The 27,008-nt window shown below is 39.6% G+C and overlaps 2 protein-coding genes across 3 annotated transcripts; one reads left to right on the top strand and one right to left on the bottom strand.

Annotated features, from left to right (window-relative positions):
• On the top strand, positions 1–22,847 carry LOC139144914 (carbonic anhydrase 7-like). Of its 2 annotated transcripts, none has more exons than XM_070715741.1 (8): positions 1–220; positions 6,081–6,125; positions 10,139–10,309; positions 16,284–16,435; positions 17,253–17,345; positions 18,091–18,157; positions 18,299–18,459; positions 21,284–22,847. In XM_070715741.1, the coding sequence occupies exons 1-8, from the start codon at positions 148–150 to the stop codon at positions 21,389–21,391; spliced, it is 870 nt and encodes a 289-aa protein (XP_070571842.1). In that variant the 5' UTR covers positions 1–147; the 3' UTR covers positions 21,392–22,847. The 2 variants fall into 2 exon arrangements, with proteins under 2 accessions (XP_070571842.1, XP_070571843.1); XM_070715742.1 differs by lacking the exon at positions 1–220 and adding an exon at positions 5,305–5,581.
• LOC139144913 (carbonic anhydrase 9-like) lies at positions 22,464–26,625 on the bottom strand. Its single transcript, XM_070715740.1, has 8 exons — positions 26,459–26,625; positions 25,853–25,888; positions 25,473–25,646; positions 24,300–24,445; positions 23,897–23,992; positions 23,509–23,575; positions 23,106–23,266; positions 22,464–22,683 (listed from the first exon to the last, which is right to left on the bottom strand). The coding sequence occupies exons 1-8, from the start codon at positions 26,541–26,543 to the stop codon at positions 22,576–22,578; spliced, it is 873 nt and encodes a 290-aa protein (XP_070571841.1). The 5' UTR covers positions 26,544–26,625; the 3' UTR covers positions 22,464–22,575.
• Positions 26,626–27,008: the final 383 nt, after the last annotated feature.

The following is a 27,008-nucleotide window of genomic DNA, read 5'->3' as shown; positions in this document are numbered from 1 at the left end:
ATCACCCCCGGGGCAAGAGTCCTGGCAGTTTTTAATTGGTGCGCCCTTCATTTATTAAGCCGAACTCGGTAAGCTGTAGCAACAACTGTACGACACAAACACAGCTGTAAAGAGACTTCAACATCCGAGACTTCATTCAACATCAACATGGCCGCTCATTTCAGCCCCATCTTATCCGTATTGGTATGCGGACTTCTTGTGAATGCCGCACACCCGTTAAGTAAGTACACGTGCTTTGGGATATTTTGCGCCACTTTGACCTCGAAATGGGTGGACATTTGATATTTTCGTCCACTTTACTGATTTCTTCAACCCTGTCGCACAGAGGTTTAAAAGGTATGAATCGCTAAGAAGCGGTCGAAATGTCACTTGTTGATAAGTGACTGTAAATAGTAAGTTGGAACTGTGGGCCTGCTACAATTTACAGGAACGGCCACTTAGATCATGAAAATGGCAGCGGAAACGCATTCAGAACTGAGAGAAGTATACTAACATCGATTAAATTTGTCAATATTTGTCATCTTTTTTGTTTAGAGTGTACTGATGAATCATCTGGCGAAAGTTTACAAAGTATCGCCGATTGTTTCCTTCTAAAGCTTACTTTAAACAATTTTAATATTTTTGACTGTTATTGCTACATAATCGATGCATCACACCCATATTTTTTCTTTATTACTTTGATTTGGTATCGATATAGTTCTCTCCTGACGTCAAATTTCAACTGATATTTTTCTTCCGCTACCAGACACGAGTATGGACGTCATTCTATTTCTAGATATGATAAGTATTTAATCTGGCGCTTTGTTGGTTTTGGTTCAGCAAATCCAGCGTCACACTATAAACCGACACGTGACAGGGCTATCGTTTCTCATTAATTCATCCCGTGTATGAATTATGGCCTGCAGTGACAACAATGTGCGAGTACGGGATGTTCTTTCAAAGGAAAATCTGAATCTGCAAAAAAGAAGGACTGTTTCGTGTCCTGAGCGAACACAGGCAAAGTGAAATTAATGGCATTTCAAATATTGACATTGTGTATAGCGATGCGATATGGCATCAACGGGAAGTTGAAATAGCATCATGGACTAGTAAGTGAACATCCAGACCCGCAGAAATGCCATTTTAAATATTTACCTTTGTGTCACGAGTAGGGAGATTCAAGCACTATATTGATTCGATCCACGTTATATACCTCACTGTTAACCTCATAAGCGATTTGCGGGACAAGAAAAAAATCTTTCCACAAAATAACCCTGAAAATTGAAAAGGAATGCGGCTCTTTCTGATATCTTAGAAAACTTGAAATTTATAAACACAACTTTCATATTTTTTATCATAATTTACACAAGATGCACGATACATATATATATGTTGCGTTGTTATATGCAGAAATTTTCAGAGAACTTTCAAATTTGGGGCTTGCTACCTCCCACGCTCAACGTCATTAATAACGCCCTCAGGGCGAAAATTAGCGTGATAAAGAGAATGCAAATCGGCCCATAGACTCTACGACCCCATCTTCATTTGTACGGGTACGTTTTCAATTATTTTATGACGCAATTACAGTACCGCGTATTAATTTTATGCTAGCAACAGCAGTTTTTTGTCTCATTGCGGAAACGTCTTCAAGGTGGGTCAGCATCTTCCGGGTGTCAATTTAGAAATCGCACTTCAGTGGATTAGAAATGTTTACTTCGTTTACATGACTCTGCGTACATTTCTTGCGACGAGGAGCGTAGAATTTTGAGAATTTGGTATATTGGTAAAAGATACCCGAAGTGCCATATGATTTTGAACATGATAAACATACAAAGAAGGCCTGTTGTTGCCGTTTCGGTGTTTTCATGTGTCTCTTAGTGTGTCCGTAAGAAACTTTTCGATATTGAAATAACCGAAAGAAGTTTCAACAAAAGTTTTTGTGACTTCATATCTACTGATGACCATTGGAAGACTTCGAGTCAGTTTATATTTTCGGTTTACGCATGATCATGCCAATTTTGCGGAGTAGGCCTAACTGGTTTTTGCTCATTGGTGATACCTCAAGAGTGACTGATGAAAAGTTTACATAACATGATCATACTAAAGTTACATCACTAAGTTTGCGGTGGTGTAACATACCCATAAATGTAATAAATATCATAAACAGATCATACATAGAAACTTTACTGAGGACATGAAATTTGATCGGATTTTCAAGGTAAATTGGTCATATCATACTTAGGTTTACTTATAAGGATATTGTGATAGGCGTAGCATACTGCCGTTTTCATAGCTTACGAATTATCATAATTCGGTGGTATGGGTCAGTATTTGGATGGGTACTCTCACTAACTATGTGTCGAGGGAAGATTTACTAGCTAAGATTTGTAATTTTGGATTTCAAACCAGAATCTATAACTAATTTAAAGATATTGTTCATGACATCACCAAGCGCTGGACAGTCAATTCTTTGATGGAAGAAGTATGCATGGGGCTTGTTCAAGAAACCCGGTTGAGACCTACTGAAACAAATCAGACAGTTAACATAGCGAGTGTCCTGCATAACAACATAAAATGTACCATTAGATTCATCGAAGACCACATTATCTTTCTGTTAAAAGATGTTTGAGTGCCATTAATATGTTTATTTCGAACTCGAACTATTGTCCGACACCTTTTAGCTCTAGCGTTCGATACATTTGACATGAAATCAACTTGATGATGAAGGAACATCAAGCTATACGGCGTTTTGTTGCAGCTTGAGACATACATGGACAGATCCTCATGAACAGGAGAGCAGAATGGAAGGATAATGAAACCACAACTAAGTTTTACTGTCAGAGACATCATCCTGCATTTACACAAGAACTACTTTGAAGTAGAAGATTGGATGATATAAAGGACGACTGATTGTCCTTCTACACTGTAAAAATCCTCAAAAATACTAAAACGTTGCTGATTGCACGTCTTGGAACCTGCACATCACATTGTCAAAGTAGTTAGAACTTAGACCAACAATTTAAAACACGATATTCTTATAAACGTCATAAAATAAATGCAAAACACGACAAAAAATTCATGAAAAATAAAGTGTGGCGGATGTACGAAAAATGACCAGTATACATACACAATACATTAATTTTCAAGGCAACCGGACCAGTAAGATTGAATTCTAACTTTAGTTTTTAACGAAAATCGAAGTTCGAATTGAATTTTCTCTACAAGATTAAAAACATATCCACTGAAGAGGTACAACTGCGAAACCTGAGAGACATTTTGAGAACCAGAACCATCGTATCAGATCTAGAGGCGCACTCTGCTTCAAACATAAGCGGAATTTTTTTCATATCCAACTGTTCCATTTTGCAGGAAATATTCTCCAGGCCTGCAACAAATATCAGAATAGACATCCATCGCGTGTGGCGACCCACCACATTACCCATAATTAAACCTGAAATAGCTGCGTTATTTTGTCATTTTAATTATCCAGGCGTGACAACTAATTTGCAAACAGCTCGGCGAAGGGATTTATCCCGGGATATAAAGTAGGTCGAAGCTGGTGAAAATTATCGCCAACTTATTACATAAAAGCGCATTCTGTATACTCAGACTGATAATTTAAACGACACTGAACTTACTGAAATTCTATGGATTTTCATAAAAAAGAGATCTGTTTGACCGCCCACTGTTATATGCTTTGACTTATCGCTTTATTCATCAATCTATTATTCGATGTATCCACTTATAGACGGCATATCTTCTTATCTGTATGCCTGTCTATGTATTATATTCCAAACAAAGATTTGTCGTTGGAATATTTATGTAGATGGGGATATTCGAATAATTCATTATATTTTTTTTGCATTGTCGACAATGACAGCTCATAAGATGAAACAAATAAATGATGGTTTCATGACGGGATGATGTGAACGACATTGCCAAGGTGAAGTGCTGGTATGCCTCGACGTGCTTTCACGATCTCTGTCATTCAGGTGACAGTGTCAGTTTGCTGCAACTTGTTGATTCTTACTGCGGTTTTTCATACCATTAATAATTAGAATATCATTTTACAAACAATAGTAAAGCTAAAACATCGTATCGCAGCTGTTTCCACGGACTGCTGGTGCATGAGTGTGTCAGTGACAAATTGAACGCAAACAGAGTTTCCGATGGACTTTCACACCTCTTTTCCCTCTATTACAGTAGAGGAAAGACAAATACGTAACGCGACATTCTTTTTTTTTTTTTTGGAAAAGACAATTGACGTTTCAAGTGACTTCAATGATGTTGGACAACAGCTCTCAACGATTCATCTTATTTCGACTTGTTGATGATGTAATGAATGATGAAAAAGTCAGAAAGGCGTTTTGGCAAACCGCAATCTGTTAATTATATCGCTGCTTTGTCCCCTCAATTTGTATTGCAGCGACAGATTTCTGGGAGACTGATTGTCGCCTCCACAAGCGTGTGTATTTTGCGTTTTGTCTACATCTTATAATCTCGGCCCAAGTCTGTGGACTTATACTAATAAATTGAATGTATATACCTCAGCAGACTGCACCAATTATGGTATAGGTGATTGTTAACTACCACGTATATAGCTGAGCTGGTCTGCAGTCGGTTCACGAAGCCGATGATACATTTTTAATGAACAGCGCCGCCATACTACTTTTAAAACTTGCATCCTGTCATCGCCATGTTCAACTTATACAATCCATTCAAACATACAAACTTGGAGGTTAAGGTTAACGTCTTGTCATCGGTCGTTATTCGCGATGAGGCGGTTATTTCATAGCCCTTGATGGCCGCCACTTTCACCGCAATACTAGACCTAGCAAATTGTTGTGATTCGCTATGCAGTGCCATGGTTTAAATAATATTTGGTCCGCACCAAAAATTACGGTATTATATTCTTTTAATCACCTTCACAATCTGAAGGAAGCTTCCGGTAGGACATTCCGCTTAAAGTGAGCTACTTGACTTAAGAATTCTCAGCGATTATTTTCTTTCTTGCTTTCAACTTTTATCATTTGTAACTCTGGGGTTTTTAGAACATGTAGTCACGCCGTTCTTCGCCTTTTGACGGTTGAAATAGCAAGGTTTGTCGGATTCAGCAAAGGCCAAACGAGGCATTAAATCTCCATGAAACATTTGACCTTATTTCGACGAATCCCATTGAGTATGACGCGGAGCAGCATATATTTCTCGGTAGGAATGTCGCCCAGAGGCGAAGGGGCACATGTTAGCACAACTATGCCCGTTGGCTATCAGTGTAGCGTGGCAGCTGAGTAGTTTAGCCCACGCATTAAATACATAGCTCCAGTCAACAGTATAGAAGAAGGAAGCTTTTAGCCTACTCAACTCGTTTAACATGCCCATCATAAAATGACACAACCCTCCACGTCCTGTTTCACAATTCCGGGTCCCATCCTGCTTTCTGTGTCGGTTCCTAAACGTCCGTAAATATAAGTAGCACGTTGGCTGGAGACACAAACACTCGCTTCATGCTGTTTCTTAGGTGCAAAGTTACAGTTTAGAAGAATTCAAGGTCGTGATTTTCTCTCTGGAAAGGATTCGATGGAAAAATTTTGGTAAATGATTGGTGAGTTGTGTACGTCAGTTGAGCATTCCTTTGCATCCGACTCCTTTGTATCTTTCTTGAGTTGTACGATAGTCCTGCGCTTACCTTGTTTTGCAATTAACCTCGACTTATTTCAAGATCATAGTGTAGAGGCTGCGTTTGATGGACCTACACCAGCGCAATCATAACAAATCGTCTCCTACACTTCTATTATGCTTTAACTTTTGAAATCTCACTCAAAAATAATTTTGAATGAGCTTATATCCCTGTTTTACAGAAGAAATATCCTGTATCGAATATACCACAAATGATTTTTAAAAAATTGTACTTTTGAGTCCCATGGTTGATGACAGTATCTGTCCTGCGAAGAGAGTTTTTGCGTTCCGTGTTTGAAAAACAACGGAAAGTGCTCGCATCATATCCCTGTGCCTAGTACGCGTTCAGGTGACTAACGTGAATTTGAGACTACAGTCTTTGTGACTATATCTAACATAAGCATTGTGGTGTGTTTATTTCACAGCTTTACATTCAGCCGGAGCATCTTGGAGCTACGAGGGAAGCAATGGTAAGTATTCATGCCTTCAGTTAACATTCTGGCACGCTAAACAGCTATTGCGTGTCCTAATTTCCACTCTAGATGAGTTTCGTCTCATGGAGTCAGAAGCTATGGCCAGACCTCCATGCTAAAATAGATTTCTAATCAGTAGCTGTGTTGTGGTTAAAGTTCCATAAGCTGTAATTTTGACATATATTTCGTGTCTTGCTCAATGTGGGCCAAATAAAAAAAGATGTGTGTTTCCATTAATCCAACCTGCCTTATTTAAAACCTTCCGACCCTAAACTTGTTTTCACATTTCCGAAAATCACGCGTGATTTTGCAAAAAAAAATACTGTTTTTGATCGGTCATACCCAAATAAAACTAAAGAATAAAAAAAGTTCCCAAGCAGCCTATTTCATGGGGCTTGTTATTGAAACACAATATTTTTTACGCATAAGGCTTGTTTTTCTCCTTATACTTCCAATCATATCGAAAAGAGTAGTGTTCACCGTGGATAGACGGTCCGTGCTTGTTTAAGTCCGAATGACGTTGTCGTTGCCAAGTTCATTTTCACATCGACTGGAATTCATTTGTCAATACAAACACTGCACATTGCACACGACGCGTTGCGTTGGCAGGGACGGTACATTCAAATTATCTCAACAGGATACTCTGGGGAGAAGGAAGAAGGAAAATGAGTCAGTTTTCATGGAACAAAAATAATGAAAACGTCATCAATAGTTACACCTACTGGAGCCCCCTTAAAATTTGCTGAAGGTTTTCTGTCGTAGGGAGCGAGAATACTTCAGTAAGATATTTCGCTTTTCCGATAATTTTGTACGTTGAACTCATTGAGTATTCTCGGTCCCTCAGCGCGTGACGTACACAGGCCTGCAATACTTGTCCAAGCATATAGCTACGCACATAGATTTTAAGTACTTGTCAATAGACACAACGCACATAAGTCTGCTGTACAATGGGCAAAAACTCATTCTTACAAACGGCAATTTTAAAACTTAAAACTATTTCATAATTTAAATTTACATTTTTACACAAATTCGCTGAAATATTGGCTTATTTTTAGTCGAGTGTATCCGTGTGAATCGCCCCTTAAAGCCGATCAAATCCCTCTAGATATCAGAATGCTTTCAAAGTCTACACGTTGACAGATCCCATTTCGCAAGTGGCAAGTTTTGAGAAACAATTGGACGTTTTAGCATGTATCCTAATATACATTGTGAAACGATAGCAGCTGTTTCCAAGGACTGCTGGTGCATGAGTGTGTCAGTGACAATTGAACGCAAACAGAGTTTCCGATGGACTTTCACACCTCTTTTCCCTCTATTACAGTAGAGAAAGACAAATACGTAACGCGACAGTCTTCTTTTTAGAAAAGACAATCGATGTTTCAAGTGACTTCAATGGTGTTGGACAACAACTCTCAACGATTCTCTTTTCAACTTGTTGAGGATGTAATGAACGATGAAACAGTCGCTAGTCATAAAGGCGTTTTGGCAACCCGCAATCTGTTATATCACATGTCTTCAAAACATCTGGCAGACAAAAGACATGTGATATTTTTGTGCAACACCTATCTGTCGGTTAAGTCGGCAACAAGATACCATGAGATCTCGTCAAAAACAGCCAGTTCTTTGAAGTTGAAGCTATAAGAGGCACGACATCTATACGTCAACAACTGCCTTGGGTAAACTGGCGTACAATAATCCTAGAATCCAGGTGAAAGTACGGTCATAGATACTATTTCTTTTAATTCGAAGCCTTCTAATATTTTTGTGCAACATCTGTTCACCCCCCCCCCCCACCACCACCACCACGCTAAAGTAGGTCAGAACATAAATGCAAATGAAAATACAATACAGTCCAATTTCAGAAATAGCATCTGACTGCCAACACACACGCGCCGATTGTGAAATCAAATTGTGTCAGATATAGGCCTACTCGAAGCATATTGCAGTGCATGCATGTGGTATGGCCAGGGATTTAGGCAGCGGAACCGTGAATAAGGTCTGGAAATAGACTCTAAAATATCAGTAAAGTTAACGTGAAAGATTTGGAAGGAATATGACTCATGGGACTCATGAAACGATCTCACACACAAACTATAGAATCGCCCCAGTGGTCACAGTCCCTGGGCGCGGTATCTTCATTTCAACGGTCTGTGGCGCCGCGTTTGCTGGATGACATCAATTTGTATTGCAGCGACAGATTTCTAGGAGACTGATTGTCGCCCTCCACAAGCGTGTGTATTTTGCGTTTTGTCTACATCTTATAATCTCGGCCAAGTCTGTGGACTTATACTAATAAATTGAATGTATATACCTCAGCAGACTGCACCAATTATGGTATAGGTGATTGTTAACTACCACGTATATAGCTGAGCTGGTCTGCAGTTGGTTCACGAAGCCGATGATACATTTTTAATGAACAGCGCCGCCATACTACTTTAAAACTTGCATCCTGTCATCGCCATGTTCAACTTATACAATCCATTCAAACATAACAAACTTGGAGGTTAAGGTTAACGTATTCCGGGTACACACCATTGGCTTGTGAATTTTGCTTGATAATAACGAATAAAAGAGTGACATTGGCACTTCCTAAAAGTTGGACCAATCGACCTTTTCCGCCTGAGAGGAGAACGTTTCGATCTTTAACTATGCATATATAATGTATTTCACACCTTTCCTGATATAGTGACAATACGGTAGGGCCTCCGTTGGTATAACATCGTTAGCTTTCACTGCGACGACCGGTTTTGAAGAGAACCATCTCAGTTTTATTCATGGTCCGCTATCCTTATACTTTGAGTAATGAAGAGGGACAACTGCCTCGTGATGTGCGCCACCAGCCATGGAGGTAGTCTCTTTCTACCTCCATGCACCAGCATTGTCTCTTTTTCCCACAATCCCTCCACACACTGTGTTTTAGGCCAGAGAGAAAAAATTTGTTCATCGGATTTTTGGACCAAGGTTCAGGAGCGGCGACCGATTTTTTTGATTTTTTTTAAGCCAAAACTTAAAGTAACCGTGGTCCCTCGAACTTTTTTTGAGAAATTTCAGCCAAAAATTGACCCAGTTTGTGTCGTGATTTGCGAAATTCAGACGTCGCAACAACGTGTTCACAGAGCTCAGAGCAGACACGTCGGAAGTATCATTCAGAACCCCACTTGCCAGCCAAAACCCGACAACGTGTAGGGCGCCACCAGCGGCGGTACTAAAGTATTTGCAATGCAGAAGTATGAATTAGCCGAAATAAAAAAAATCCAAATCGGACAAAGTAGAAGCGACGATTCCGATGAACAATTTATTTTTTCTGTCTGGCCTTACCAGATTGTGCACAGTCCCTCAATACATGTTTCTAACTTTTTTCAGTTCTCGATTTAAATTATTAGCCTATGTGAATGCTATTTCCTCTGGGTTTTTCTTGCCTGCTTTCCATACACATCAAAATAAGAATTGTGCCTTCACCGAAGGCTGTATTACAGTGGTTTCTGCGCCTTACGTTTCAAAGCTTAATATCAGGAGTAAGCTGTGCGACGTTTCAATCTTCAAGTCATATTAATGATGAAAAAACTAACTCTATGTGCTGAACGTGGACATTGCTCTCTCCTTTAACTTCCATGCTGTCTCATATCCTGGGGATATTTCATTTCGTAATTTTGTCCTTTCCGGTCTTTAACAAATCTGCTTTATTTAAACACTGGCAAAAATCTCCATTTCGCTTTTGTTTGATTGTTTTCGACGAGAGTAAACTTGGCGGCTTGTGACCGTGTTGACCGATTCATGGATGAGACAGAAATGTATGTTTTATGCCGAATCGATTTTTCTAAAGCTGTAATTTTCTTTCTGCACAGCAAAAAAAAAAAAAAATGTGAGTAGCTGTTTTTCCGTTTATATTGTCACACATGAGAGCGTACCTTCCAAGTCCAGGAAGACCGTGATTTTAGCTGCAAAAAGATAACCATGTGGTGTTATGTTTACTTGTTTGCTTAATGTTTGCTTATTGTTTGTTTGTTTAGGCCCCGCACGCTGGCCCAGCATAAGTCCTAAATGTGGCGGTAAGAGGCAGTCACCAATCAACATCGTCCTCGCGAAATCTCACCCACTGAAAGCAGACGACTTTGAGTTCGACGCCCTGGTCGAGACACCAGATGGGGCTTCTCTCAAACTTCGCAACACCGGTCACGGAGGTGAGTTGTACTACAAACGTCTTTGATTTTGAAAGATTTTTCACCACCCTGCACAATATTTTCTGCTCCTGTTACTTTGTCCTCCATACACAGATTAACTTATTCTCCATCGCCTTTTGTCACTCTTTTTAGTCCCCACGGACACCGTCCGGGGGACCTATAGGTTTGGTCATATCCGTGCGACGTGCATGTCTGCGTATGTCCGTCCGTTCACGCAGATATCTCAGAGACGCCTGGAGCGATTTCATTCAAACTTAGTACAAGGATTACTCCTTATGTCATGTCATACATATCAGATCCATATGTTCGTGACGGCATTTATTAAAAAAAGCGGGGACTATGTCATTGACAATGACTTTTTGAAAAACTGCTGTTTCTAGAGCAACTGCACTAAATTTCATGAAACTTTGTAAAGATGTTCATCACACGGAGCTCTGATAGCACACAATGAGATATGTCAGTATTGCATCAATTAATTGCTAATTTGCATATTTGATGAATTTTTGTAATTAGGGTGATATGTCTAGAAATACTGCAGCAAATTTGATGAAACTTGGTACAGATCTTTAGCACACAGTCTCATAATAGTGTACAAAGACACTTAGCAGTGTCATGCGAATTAATTGCTAATTTGCATATTTAATGAACTTTCCTAATTAGTGGGCTATCTCCAGAAATACTGCATCAAATTTGATGAAACGTGGTACAGATGTTGATCTCTTACTACTCTAATACTGTGTGAAGACATTAAGCAGTATCATGTCAATTAATTGCTAATTTGCATATTTGATGAACTTTCATAATTAGTGTGATATGTCTAGAAATGCTGCATCAAATTTGATGAAACGTGGCACAGATGTTGATCTTTCAGTAGTGTAATGGCGTGCATAGATATGTAGTAGTATCATGTCAATTAATTGCTGATTTGCATATTTAATGAATTTTCGTAATTAGGCTGATATGTCAAGAAATGGATCATCAAATTTCATGAAACTTGGTACAGATGTTGAGCTCACATTGCTTTAACATTGAATAAAGACACTTAGCAGTGTCATGTTAATGAATATTTAATTTACATATTTAATGAACTTTCTAATTAGAGCGATATGTTCAGAAATAGTACATCAAATTTCATGAACTTGGTACACACGTTATCTCACAGTGCTGTCATACAATTCATTGACACTTGCGGTATCGTTTATGAAATGTGGTACACGTGATAATCTGTCAGTGTTATAATAGAATGCAAAATGTTTGGCAACATCCTGTCGATTAATACTAATTGACTTATTTATGACTTTTGTAATTAGGGTGGCAGCCCACATTGGTTTTACGTTTTCACCACCATGGAACTCATTCTTAATCACAGACCCAATTAATGAACAGGACTCTATCCTCTCCAAGGACTTGTAATCAAAGTACCAATTAACAAGTTGGGACTGTGTCATCAACGATGACTTGTTACGTGTAATATACCTGCATACTTATGTGTATGTCTGTCTTACGCATGTCTGAGTGTCAGTTTGTTCGCCTGGTCCGTGTTATTTGCAGTCTTTCTCTATCTCCGGTTCACTCTGTGTCACTGTCGTTTAAATGCTGGAGAACTCGTTTGATGTGATGGTTTTTACATATGTGCTGGCTTTGTGGTCGCTTATTCCGGAAAAAGCCATTTTCGCCATTTAAATCTCGCGCGATTTTTTACAAAAAGGATACAAATAGCGCCGGAAGTTGCATTTAGGGCTTCATCAACTCCATGTAATTTGAATCATGGGAAAAAGCGCCAAGCTTGGGGCTTCATCACGTGATATGGCAGGAACCATCTTTCGACTCGGATGGTCATTTCCACTCACCCACGTTCACGACCAGGCTGTGAGTATTTGCATTAACAATATATTGTTCACACGGTATCCTTGCATACATAATGGTATCAGTTAATTACAGTAAACTGTCAGTTTTTGTGGTGCTGTTTACCCGATCAATTCGGCCACTCTTTTTATTCGACCACCAAATGTTTTTTCTCAAAGCATTATTTTATTTTGCCCTTATCAATTCCACCACCAACGGAATCTTGGACTTTCTCAATATCTATTAATTCAATCGAATGACTTAGCCGCCTAAAAATGTCTTTTAGTTGGTAAATGAACGATATTTCAGGACATCGAAACAACAGCGTTACTGATGCGTCGAACCACAGTCAGTGCAGACAAAAAGGCATAAATGTTGAACCGTCAAGGGCTTTGTAAACGGCTTTCAGGATGGTTTTCACTCCGGGTTTCCACTGGGACACGATAATTTTCGCCAGAATGGGAAACCGTAGGCCTACTGATTTTGGTAAGCTCGATATCAGAACATGAATGTGCGAGAAGTTTCAGTACAAACGATTTTAGTCTCTGGTCGTTTCAGTTGAAATTATTTTCCGACCTTGATAGCAAAAAAAGTCAAAGACATTGCCTACTTTCTCTCTTTAATTTCACATCGTCTTTTCCGAATTCTTTCCATCCCCTGTCGATTAAATTTACTGACTCTTTCTGTGTGTGAATCAAGCATAGTATTTTCATCATCAAAATCTTCCTAATTTGACAGATATTATGTTCTAAACACAGTGTTACTTGTTCCTAACACACGTAGAGAGATGTGCCCCGCTCACTAAAAAGATTAGTTGCCGATATCTTGTGCGAAATGCTGAAAAAATAGCTGAAGAAATATCGATCTGTCGGCCAGTACAGCCGACGCAAAACCGGGCATTCTTACATACTGGGGACAGGAATGTCAAGAAAGGCGACGACTTATTTTTTCAAGTTGAAGAAAAGCTCTTTCTGGTTGTGTAGTGAATCAATCGAATATTTTTGTTCACAAATAATCATAGCCAATCTCGATTCTCGATCTCATTGCCCCGTACACGTTGATCTACTTCCGTTTTGATAAAATACATCAGAATGCATTGAAATTTATTTGTATCACGAAATATCGGATCGAAATACATGTATTCTAGGATACATTACCTTCAGTCAGTCTAGTATCAGTCTGAGACTGGCTTGATCGGTTTCCGTCATTCGTTACTTGTGCGATCCAGTTTTAGTGTTACGTAGTCCGCACCATTCTCATTCAATACAACTCTGTTGTGCACATCACTCCTAAAACTTTCAGCAGTAATGTTTCTGGGGACCAATTAAGCCGCTAGCAGCAGAATATTACTTTTTTCAACAAAGACCCTGAATATAAATGCAGCAACTAGTCAACTTTCGATGGATTTTTGTTGGCAAGGGAACGAAAACTCAAAGTATATGCGCATTAAATCGCAGTGTTTGTCGATCACCCGGGTCAATCGCTAAGAAAGTGCCGTTCTAACTAATTGTAGTCGCTACCCGCGGGATTCTAAACAATATTGTGATATTTGCACCAAATTACTTGCGATCTGAAAACGGAAACCTTCATAAAACGGGCTAATCCATGCAAGCTTGATCAGTCCGGGTCAGCTCCAAAATTGGAGACTCATTATGATAATGTTTCCGGCATTCAGCCAATCATCGACCAGATTACATCATTAATAAAGTACAGGTCACGCTGGGTCACAAATTACCCACCAAGTGTGATCGGCAGTTTTGGGCCGCTTATTAAGCCCCTGTCTTGTGAATTTCGACGAATTTCGACAGTCAACATAATCCACGTGTTCTGCAGAAGGTCATGTCCAACAAGGAGTCCGATTAGTGAACAAATATTCGAAATATTGACGATTCATTTCTACCCCCAGTTTATCGATTTCGCTCAAGTACCGAGAATCATTTTGTGGATGTTCGTCATCTCTATTAGAAATACTGTTATAAAGGTTATTTGTGTAGGTACGCGTATAACATTTTGCAAGAAAGAAGAGCAATGTCAGAGCTTTAGAACGATACCTGTTTTGTAGTTGTCAAACGCAGACTAAAAATGGTACGCGATTTTGAAAATGTGTTGACAGAGTGGCCACACAACTGTTCCCCATACGGTAGAATTTGTATCGCTGCCATCTCCGACACAAATGGGGTATTCTGAACGATCTGTGTAGGTACACGATTTATATTTCGCAGGACTTCAAGCCAGAGTCTAGGAATCACAGCGATATATGGGGTTTGGTTGTCTTAGCCAGAATAAAACTGGTACGCGATTTTGAAATTGTGTTTTGACAGAGTGGCCACACAACTGTTCGACATTATGACAGAATACGGCGCGGGAGTTCGACACAGTATGGTACGTAACGAAGGACGCATGTGGAGGTTGCCAGGAAATACAATTTTTACTGATGGCGCGCTGGCCGCTGATTGGCTAATGAGAGGGGAAATATTATGGTATAGCCTCCAATTTTGGAGCTGACCCGGACTGTTGATAAATCGATGCTTCAATCGACACTTTCCAAAGAACGATTTCCGGAAACGGCCCGGGTCATGCGGTTTGGCATCTCCTAACGCAGAATATTCACTAAGTATAGGCCTATTTGAACGTATTTAACATGTTTACAGTTACAGGTAAATGGCTTGATTTCCTCTGTCAGCTATATTTTGGTGACAAGTTTTGCTGAGATTATGAATGGTTCAATCGAAAGTGATGTGACGACAGCACTAAAACTGTGCGTAGGAACCGGGGCAGGGGTGCAGTTGCCCCCCCAATGCTGAAGGTGGGGGGGGCAAAGACGTACTTTTGCCCCAACATTGACTAATACACACTGACTACAACTAGCTAATGATAAACTTTTACATATTAGTCTAATAGCAAAATGGATCTAGAGAATGACGCACCCACAGATAATCGCGGTCATTTTGATTTTGACATGATATCCAAGTGCGATGTTTCTAGTTTTTATTTGTAACGTACAGCATATAACTGCTGAATGTCTAATTTGTCGACCTTACAAATTTCACCGTCCATACTTTGAAGCAGTCTCCTCATAACAAACATGTCTATGCGAATTTCTGATCGTGCTTTCATTAATTCGACCACTAAATTATTTCGTCAGTATTAATTTCCAAATAATTCGACGGCATTAAATCGTAATAATTTTTTCTGGTCAAATTGATCGGGTACCAAGCACCAAATCTGTTCGTCTCCTTTCCCTATATTCCTGAACCAGACTTTCCATCTGTCCCTGTCTTGAGGAATCGGTAAAATGTGACATTCTTTGTTTGGTATTGCTTTGCAAATGGGCACAAAACAATAACGCATGACGACAGTTTAAAACTGTGAACTAAAAATTGTCGAGGCCAAATATTACTTAAAGGCTAAGTAGAAATCGAGTAATCACACAGGGGAACATGCACCGAGCATCATATGCATTGTTTTAGTACCATAGACCCTCGCTACAAGATCTACGGTAGTACATACAATCGATATGCAAATACGCACAGACTGGCATGAACGTTGGATGTGAGTGGACGATACCATTCCAATCGGAAGAATTGTCCCTGCCATATCACGTGATGAAAGCCTAAAGCTTTGTATGTATGTATGTATGTATGTATGTATGTATGTATGTATGTATGTATGTATGTATGTATGTATGTATGTATTTATGTATGTATGTATGTATGTATGTATGTATGTATGTATGTATGTATGTATGTATGTATGTATGTGGTGGCGGGGTTAAAAACGTAAAAGTCAAAACCAGCCCTTATAAGGCAGAAATCACGTCCGAAAACACCACAGCTATGGACCCACAGCTAATTTGCATACTTTGAAGTCATTTTCAACGACTTTTATGTGCTGCCTTGGCCAGATTTGGGGAGTTCTAAATTTTCAAAATACCCATTTTCAATCTGTACACCCACCCCAAAGCCACCATTGATAAAGTTTGAGCGCTCTCCCGACATTGAATTCTGCACCATGTGCTGCTATTGCCGTATGTATGCATAAAACATAAACAAGTAAGAAATACATCGGGAAGATGTGACCTTTCAACTACCCAAACGTCCAATCTAATTCCATCCTTCATATCCTTCAGCGCAAATTGACATTGTTGGCGGTGACTACGTCATGCGTGGTGGAGGCTTGCCGGCTAAACAGTACAAACTGGCTCAGTTCCACTGGCACTGGGGGAGCTCCAAAGACCGTGGCTCAGAACATACCATTGACGGAAAACGGTTTGCCGCAGAGGTAACCACAAATATCTAACGTACATGTGTACCGATAACATGTTCTCCCTAGAATTTAAAAAGCAGAATTTCGAAAGTCGTGCTCTAAACTTTGCTTCACAGTTTAGCAAGGTTGCTCCACAGACACGTGTAGGCCCTACTGTCAGGCTTTGAGTTCAGAGTTTTTTAAAATACATTCACGTTCTGCGCAAGTGCACTTCCCTTTTCAACCCAAATGGTAGTTTCATGCACTTTTTCCCATTTTTTAGTTTGAAACTAAAATCATGAAATAATATAAAAAGCTGCAGCCATCACGTCCTTATTTCAGAAGTTCAATTTCTTTTATTTACTAGTTTTCTTTTTGTCCCTAGGCACCTTGAAAAAGGTTTTTGTCGCTTGGTTCATGAAGTACATGCTTTATTTGAATATTTTGCTTTTAGTAATTTAAAGGGATACAGTCGTCGGAACTCCGCTAAAAGGTCGTATGGGAACCATACGACCAATGTAAACACTGTATCCAAGGTACGATGGTGATTGGTGAAAGTTTAAAACATGTCTGTCATAATCTACATCATATAGTTTTAAATGTGTTGCAGCTATGATGATGAGGTGCATCTAAATATCGTGCACGAAATACATTGTTTGTAAACAAGAAACTCGAACAGGCGCAGTTCCGACGACTGTTTCCCTTTAAATATCCGATAATAATTTAAAACTTAGCAGGAAATTCTAACTGGAGTTCGAATTTGTCAGATAGAATTACGTTGATTACGTGCGCTTATTATATTATTCAGAGTGCCAATTCAATGTCATTTGTCCAATACATCTCCAACTTTCAGTGTCATTTTGTGTTCCACGACGCAAAATACCGCGATTTATCTGCAGCTTTGCCGAAAGAGGGCGCCGTGGCTGTCGTCGGGATTTTCCTTGTGGTAAGTCTCCCTCACTTTCCACAGCATCCTTAAGGAACAACATTTCTAAATGATACTTATGATAACTTCACCAGTATTCAAATACGTCATAAGTACCTATGGTACGAATAGCAGGTGAATGGAATGCACAAATCTATTTGCCATAACGAGATCGCAGTTGTTCTCAACAATGTAGCGGTGAATAATTCCTTCGTGGCATCAGCAAGTTTTCAGATTGGATAGTTTGCTATATCACAAAACAGTACAGTGCATATGTGTGTTTGAATACTATCACTACCTTCATTATTCTCAAAATACATAATTCAAACGTATTCTTGTTTTCGTTCATACTTCGTAAACATGCCCGTAAATTGCAATTAATGCCTTTGTCCATTTGCTGCCAATATTGTGTGTGTCTCGTTTGTATGCAAATCAACTTATAATTGAGATTTTGTTGTTTTAATATCTATTTTTTCTGGTGTCGATGACCGCTAGGTGCATTAGCTTTTGTATGAGATAAAGGACCTTCGTAACCCTATGTATGTATGTATGTATGTATGTATGTATGTATGTATGTATGTATGTATGTATGTATGTATGTATGTATGTATGTATGTATGTATGTATGTATGTATGTATGTATGTATGTATGTATGTATGTATGTATGTATGTATGTATGTATGTATGTATGTATGTATGTATGTATGTATGCCCTTTATACTATACATAGTAAGCTTATCCTTGTTTGTCTACAATGATTACTAGGTTGAAGATGATGAAAATGACGCCTATACCGCAGTGACGGATCGCCTATCAGCCATCTTAAATCCAGGTAAATGAACACTCTGCCTGTTTTCGTCCCAACTTGTTCAAACTCGAATACATCATCAGAAAAATTCACAACAGGCCACCACGTACCTCCGCTTCGTGCTCAGTATCTAAGTCCAACATGTGACATTTGACACAATTGCAGGCGAGGAGTATCAATATGAGGAACCGTTTAAGCTGCGTGGTTTCTGGCCGTCCAATATCGATGAATTCGTCCGTTACAAGGGGTCTCTCACTACGCCACCCTGTTTGGAGACCCTTGATTGGACCCTCATGTTGAAGCCCATTTCCATATCACAAAACCAGGTAGGTATGTGCAGCGAATAAGGGACACTGTATTTGTCAGGGAAGGGCGGGTGTTTGTTTCAGTGATTAAAGGAAAAGTTGTCCGATTGGAAGGCGCATGACTGAGGGTGCTGATGTGATGAATAAATACTCAGTAACATTAAAACTATTTCTATCAAACTAAACGATGAAAAATACAGTAAGTTTTCGTCATCAGATTAGCATACTTTTCCCGAAATAAATCTGGTGAGAGGAATGTGTATGGCGCCTCCCGGAATATCATCAATATTTTGGCCACTCCAACGAAGCGAACAATCGTCTAGAAGTGAAGCGCACGTAAAACTATCAATGTACAGTCTGAAAGGAGCCTATGAAATTTGCATAAAAGTTCGTGTTAGAGAGCCTCGTTTTCGTTACGCTGACCGCCACTGCAGTGAGGGATAAAATACGGCGAAAGGGTGGTCTTTAAATATCGACGTGCAGCAAAACGTACAATAGCTAGAACTATAATTTTTGCTTTCAGTTGTAGCATACATACTAATGATCTGTTTTCCTTGGGTAAACTCACAAAAGTTGAGAAGATTTTATTTAAATCGCTACAAAGTGGGTGGCGAGGTCGACCCGCCAAACGCGAAGTAACTTCACCTTTTTCGTAAAACAGCTCGATAATGACCTTAGAGGTCTTAAGCCAAGCCGAAAATTTCAGAAAATATTCATTTAACTATTATCAACATTTGGTGAAATTTTCATGACCGTGCGACCATGGACATGTATTTGCGGCAGTGTTGAATGTTGGCATGCAGTTACCATATCGCTGTATACGTAGATCTCGAGGGTCTATGAGTATACGAACACCCGTTACGCTACGTACACTCCACGCTGTTTACCGCGACCAAACCACTAGTAGTTCACACGGCGCGGGTGTTAAACGATTAATCTTTCATTTTTTTCAAAGTTTACTCCTATAATCTTGGGTCACTGATGTTATATATCAATAAAGTATTTAATTAATGTCACATTATGACCATCAATACTTAAAAAAATTTTTTGCTAGTTACATGAGTTATAAAATGTGCCAGTCTAGTTCAAGCACGCGCGGTAATGCTAGCAGGGATGGCCGCAACGCGCAGCTGTTTACCGGCTATCATTCTAGCCGCATCTATATTCACGTACTCGTGTGCGGAAACAGAGTAGCCGTATTTATCCACGGAGATTTTTTGCAGTCGATGTTATTTCCTACAGTTTTTGTATGCTTGCTAGCTACTAGAAAGCGAAAACGGAAAAAATCACTCATAAACGAAACAGCACTGCTAGTCAGTACGACGGGTGTCTACCGTACCACCACAGGGAACTTAGTAATCTTGTTGTTGTTGTTGTTGTTGTTGTTATTGTTGTTGTTGTTGATGGTGGTGATGATGATGATGATGATGACGATAATAAAAATATTAAAAAACAATGTGTCATTCCTTGCTGTTGTTTGTCGATGTTGTAGATAATTGTAAAAGAAAACCGTAATCGTGACCAAAAAACGACGTAGGTCGCCCAACGTCACTCCTGTCCTACTATACAACTGACAGGAGTGACGTTGGGCGACCTACGTCGTTTTTTGGTCACGATTACGGTTTTCTTTTACAATTATCTACAACATCGACAAACAACAGCAAGGAATGACACATAGTTTTTTAATATTTTTTATTATCGTCATCATCATCATCATCATCATCACCATCAACAACAACAATAACAACAACAACAACAACAACAAGAACAACAACAAGATTACTAAGTTCCCTGTGATAAACGTAGCCCTTCTGTCACCGTAGTGATTTTTTCCATTTGCACTGTCCACGACTTTACCGAGAAGCCAGCCAGGCAGATTGTGTTGGCCAGTGAGGTAACACAAGCTTGCAGTCTTGCTTCCTCGTCACAATCATTGAAACATAAACAGAACCGAAAAAATCTGCCAAGTTAGCCGGTGAGGACCGAGAAAGAGCTGAAAGAGTTTACGTGTACACTCACGCTGCGCTGTAGGTCGCCATGTTAGATTTAACACATGAACGTCGCTGCATAGTCAACTTCAACGAGACTTATTTCAAAAACGGAGGCTTAAGCCACTGAGATTTTTTCAGATCGTATGGACCTACTCAAGATACGTCCCCTCCCTTCTTCTCATGGAAATTTGACTTTGGATATGCTTTTGCGGCAGTGTTTAGTCACAGTCGTTTGGGGAGCTGTTCAGCGCTGGGACTATTCGCCCCATAGACGAGTAGCAAGAAATACCCCACTTGGGGTATTTCTTGCTACTCGTCTATGGGGCGAATAGTCCCAGCGCTGAACAGCTCTTGCTACTCGTCTATGGGGCGAATAGTCCCAGCGCTGAACAGCTCCCCAAACGACTGTGGTTTAGTGAACGGCATTTTCGGTCGCTCGAAAACCATGAAAATAAGGCTAACGCAAAAACGAATCGACAAAACCCCATAAAAAATCATCGGCGAACACTAAGTAAGAGTACAATTCAGCCGCTAACTGGAAACAGGACGGATGCTAAACGAAGGCTGAGATATCTGCGGATAAAATTCTGGCGAAAAATGCCATAACCGTCACTCACTGGCTAGAGGGCGCTGTTCGAATTTGAACTAAATCCCTAATTATGCATGCAAATGAAGTACCCTCCTTTCAGACTGGTAGGCCAAAGTCTCGTAGATCGATCGAGAGGTTGATAATTTGAAAACCAATAAAAGTATTATAATAACCTATACTTCTTTTATTTTCTGAGTTCCACATTAGCTGGAATTGCATGTTGCTTTAGAGTTATGTATACCATAAAAATCATGCTTTCTTGCAGATAGCTCAATTTCGCAAGCTGGTGGATGATCATGGCAAGGAACTTTCGAACAACTTCCGTCCGACACAGCCTCTCAACGGTCGTGTCGTATCACTGCGTGACGATTAGGGATCACGCCCTCATGAGACGAGCTGCAGTCGCTGGACTACTCGTCGCCGAATTTATCATAGAACTTGGGATTCGTACAAACACTGTCCTTTAATTTTAACTATAAAATATTCAGTTCAGTTTATTTTTTGCTAACGTATTTGTCCTATTATAGTTTACATATATTCAGCATTCTTCGGAAGAACAGAAGGCAGTGGAGTGCTAAAAGGCGAAATCCTAGCTGACAATACCATTGGTTTACTACTCAACTGAGAACAAGATTTAAACTTTGCTCAAACTTTCCTCAATGAAACTCCCAAACTTTCTCTTTCAAAATCAAGAATAAAATCGGAGTAACCCAGAAAGTTTGGTGCTAGAGAAACAATTACAAAGTAGTTTCCGTTATTCGAAATGGCCGCCGTCCCCATGTTTACTCCATGGGAGAAAATTCCTGATTTTCACAAAATTGAGCCAGTGGAAACTTCATCTACTCCATAAGCTTCAAATTGACCCCTACAAGTGGTAGGCCACAAGGATATATAAATAGTTTGGCAGCCAGAATGGAATATCTCTCCCGAGTGTTCTGCCTTTGGAACTCTTCTATCTATGATGAACCTTTAAAGACTAAATCTGGATGTTTCCTCATATGCACAATAAGAAGTTGTCAACTCTTTGGAAATGTGTGAGTTCCAAGTTCTAAGCTCATCGTTGTGTTCCTTTATTCTTACGCTGCTCCACATTTCTACATCGATGTGAAAACTTGATGTCATTCTAAATACTGCAGTTTTCCTTCAATAAACATGAGAAAAGGAGACCAGAACAACTCCGAGACATTGCTGACAAATAAGAAACTATAGTTTACTCGTCCAAAAGTTTTGTAACTTGTGACGATGTACATCCGTTGTGAACCGAGCTGTTTGTTGTTGATGCCACCCTCTTTTACGCTGGGGTAATGTAACTTCAATGGTCAGTCACAAGAAAAGTATAAATAATCACTATGTTTTTTCATTGATTAAGAAATAGCTATATCGTCGCCTTCGGGCAGTAAGTCTTCCTACATTTTCTCATTTCATGACAAAAACGAGCAAAGCCATTCAATTTATTTAAATATTTTATTCACACGAGGCCATACACATAAGCTGACCGACATTAACCTAGTAGTTAAAACATCATTTGAACGTTTGCACAGCGCCCCCATCTTGTTCTCAACATGTATTATCAAAGAGTTTGCGATTGTTGAGTCGCTGAATTGGGCGGAAATTATCTTGCATATTCAGATCTAATTCATCCTTCAAATCACGGAATCTCTGGAGCTGTGAGAAACAAAAAAAAAGGGAGAAAGACCTTTGATGATTAAAATACGGTTTCAAAAAGGCTCAAAGTACTGCTAGTTGATGAACTCGAAATTAAATATTGTATATCTTTGACTGTTTAATATAACATGGCTAACATGACTTCTGCGTTCTTCCTCTCATTATTTGCACGACCTATCTTCAACGTCAACTCTCCAATGTTCAAATATCAATCTCATGAGGTTCCAAGCTCGTCCAAGAAATCGCTAGAATGTTCTGAATTCTGTGGTGACGAATGACAGATCAACTCATTAACATTACAACGTTAATGTCTGTCTTATCAACAAAGTATGTGTATACTCAGTGTATACTTTACAAGAAAACATGTGTGATGAACGTGCAAGTGTAAATGGTCAACCTGAAAGACCTGTATCATCACAAACCTGGGATGCTGACATCTTGACGGTGTTCTTGAAGTTGGTCCATACCACGCCTTCTGCACACGGGGGTGTTGTCAGGGATCCCATGTAGCGGAAGAATTTAGATCTGTCTTCTGGCAATACTGACTCGATGCTGAACGGCTCATCCAATTGAACAGCGTCACCTATCGACGTCAAAAATGTACATAGTTTATAGAAAATGGGCGAACGCCAATAGATAATGACTTTTGATAGGCGGATATTTTAGTTCTGTGATCCAAAGTTGTACACAGTGGAAAACGATATGTATTACAAAAACTCGTTAGGGCAAATATCAAGTATAACTTCTGTTTCTTTCATCGATTTCTTATATCGATTACAAAACGCATTTTGCGAGGGAAAAGAAAAACATTATTTGTTGACTCACCTTCCAGTTCGATGTTTTCAAATGGAGTCAGCAGTGGTTCAAAAGCTGGATTGTCTTCATCGACGAGCTTGAATCGTAAAAGAAAATAGCCTTTTAATGAAACACCTAAACTGTGTTACGTCGAATGGTACAACATCATATGCGTTGAAATCATGTATAGCCAGCTCCCTTTTCCAAAGTAAATCACCCTCTCCATTCAAATGACGTAATTCTGTTTTATTTATCACAAATGTAGACATCACTCCGTAACTTACTTCCGAACTTACGCATTCAGTAATATTTCTTTTGCTTCGGTTCTAAAACCACAGCGATTAATTCTCAGAGTTGCATGCTTTGTATGTTACTCTGTCTTTGTCGTTGAGGGCGATATTCGGATGAACGTACCCACCTCTACAAAGAATCCCAAGACTGCAAGTCCACGATCTTTTCCAACAGCCTCGGCCTCACTGCTGAATCGAGCTGTGTCATAGGTCACGATGTGCATCTGAACATGAAACAGAACGGTCACAAAATGTTGCAACGTGGAAAATTTAAGCATATAGAATTTTTTTTCATTTTCTCAGCCAGCGCATACTTGTAAGCGAATTCAGTGGTGAAAACATTGAAATAACTGATGCAACCGGTAGTAATACAGCAGCATATGACTGAGCAGCCCATTTGAAAACATTGCAATTTTCTAGTTTTCGTACCCCAAAGAAGAAAGTTGTCCCGATAATCAAGAAGTAGGTAGCTGCCCTTTGTCTCTACTAAAAGGTTGTAGCGTTCGAATGACTCGAACAGTTTCAACTCACCTCGGCAGGGTACGGGCTTCCTTCCAGATAATGTTCCGAGCCGCGAGAGTCCTTCATACCCCAATGGAAATGGAACTGATCGGACTTGTACACAGACCCGAGTCCACCGCCGGTCACCAGATAATTTCCCGTCAGCTTGATTTTGACTGCGGCGTAAAAACAAGAAAGCATCGAAATTGTTAAACGGGAGTCACCAGCGCGCACCGTTGCTATTTAAATCACAAGAGTACTATGGAAATGACAAAAATATGCAGCTGAAAGAGGCCATCACATACATAGAGAGACAGACAGATAGACACGCAGACAGAGCAGACGCAACGTACAGTAAGGACTATGACGCTGTACTCATGTCGATATGGCATTTCGTTGGCAGGATAAACACAACCTAACACGTGACCAGAAATTTGAAGTGGCCTAAAGAATATATAGATTTTCGAAGAAAGACAAACTGAGAACGATTTTCTGATAGAAGGCAACTTGTAATACAGCTTTATAAGCTAATTTGAAATGTTAATGTTACTCGAAATTTTATATACAGCAAGATTGAACCTGAATGGTATGTAACGATTAAGTACACACCTAGAGTTGGACAATTTTAAACCATTGAATATAAGAGTACAATGTACGTCAAAAGAAATCTGAAAGTCTAAAAGTCTAGACATTAAAAACTGACGGAATGTCCCATGTTTTGAAAAGGGGAGAGACAACATATTCGTCAACGGTAAGTGCAATATTAATTCTTTATTTCAGTATGTATTTCAAAATATAAGAGTATGAGTACAACTTGGTAGGTGACCTGACTAGCAAATGTTTTAAAACTAATCGTAAAAAGAGTTATTGTATTTTTTTTTGCAAAATATTCTGACAGATATAATATCTGATTCTAAAGTGTTGTTAACTATGGAAATTCAGAGATAATTTCCACGCAGATGTTGAGGAAACAAGGCAACAACTTACAAAATAACAAAATTAGTGCAGGCGAAAGGCACATAATTATAGAGACTTGTGTGCATGCAAGTCATCGACGTCATTGTTGTCAATATATTGACTTGTTTGAGAAACTGCTGCCGATGGAAATACTGCCTACCGAGATGTGCATGTTGAGCAACAAGCGTACGCCAACATATTAACACGGGAGCTGTAAAATGTGCTCAAACATTAATTAGTACAAACCGTAGTGTCCGGTGTTCGTGAGTGTCATGGTAGCGCCCTCTGGCGGTTCATCACCGAATCCATCGAGTTCAATTTCACCAAGGCACTGGCTCTTGGCTTCAGCTGCGAGTAAGTTGATTGGCGATTGGAAGTGGCCGTTGCATCTTTCATCAGCTTCCCACCATCGACTGGGGCCTAAAATGACGAGTATGGATTGGTGAGAAATCCCGGTCAGCTGACACGGGGTGAATATCAATTAATCACACGTCACTGCTGGAAACGATGAAGGAAAACAGAATAAGTTTTTGGTTTCTTGACGGTCACATGTTATGCAGAGTACATTTTGAATACAGCACCCTTCACCCCTAGGTACACTACAAAGTGAATAGTATTTTGCTTACCTAATTCGCCTTCCGTTAAGTAATGGTATCCCCAACCTATGAATGTAATGTAATATAATACGATTAATGTGTGATTAAAAAAAACACTTTATCTTCCTTTCAGAAAAAAAAAGAAAAATTCTGTCGTATAGTTTTGTATGGGCAAAGTGATTTACTTTCCAGAAAGGCAAATGTTGGAGACTTGTTGCCATTCACGCGTAGCAACGTCACGGCTGCACAGTGCACAAGTGCAAAGGCCGCTTCCAGCAGCAACGGCAACAAGAAATGTCCAAAGTTTCGTACCGCGATACCACCCGGAAAACTCACAAATATCGGTGATGTGAGGGAAGCCTTAAGATGTAAACTTTCAAAATAAATAAATGATTAAATTAAATCAGCAAGTTAATGATTAACGAGTTAGCTAGGTTCACTTGATGCCATATCTAATAACAGTGGCACGTTGCGCACTTTCAAAACTGTCATATGCGGACTTTCGAATTTTACAGCTGATCTCAACGCTTTGTGTTGGTTGACTCCAATGAGCTTCCACTCCGCTGGAGAAATGAAATGGGCAAACCGACGAGCATGTTCTAAGAAAAAGCGTCTAAGAAAAAAGCGTGAACTTACTTGCGTCCCCTGATCTCTTGGACAGAGAAACGGAGACGGCAGTTTTCAGCACGGCCAGGGCGCAGAAAAACGATAGGATCCTCATAATGACAGTAAAATGCTGACAGCAAAGTATTAGGGATGGTGTTTATATACCGGGGTTGGGAAACACGCCTACACACGATACTCGTAACGGGGGGCTGTGTCCAAGTTTCTATACCTTTGGCTAGTGGCATGGTCTCTGCCATTAAGTTGCCTCTAACATAAATTAATCAAGAATGACTCCCCTAGTGTACAAACACAAAATTTGACGGTACTTTTTTGCATATTTTGTTGCAAATACTTTCCAGAATTTAATTTAATCAACACATGACTTTTTTCACAGCTCATTAACATTGTCATGCAAATTTCTGGCATTATTTGGGATACAATTTGGCAAGTTTTAGTAAACAACACGCATTTGCGGAATTTCCATTTTACGATAGTGAAATCAATTAGGATTTGATAGGGGTGTGGTGTATCGGTTCATGTTGAGTTACCTGACGACGCGTTTGTTGATAGACGCTCGTTA

This window comes from Ptychodera flava, chromosome 12 (genome assembly GCF_041260155.1).
Source record: "Ptychodera flava strain L36383 chromosome 12, AS_Pfla_20210202, whole genome shotgun sequence".
Lineage (NCBI taxonomy): Eukaryota > Metazoa > Hemichordata > Enteropneusta > Ptychoderidae > Ptychodera > Ptychodera flava.
Note: the sequence above shows the minus strand (reverse complement) of the source record. Positions and strands in the feature narration are given on the sequence as shown.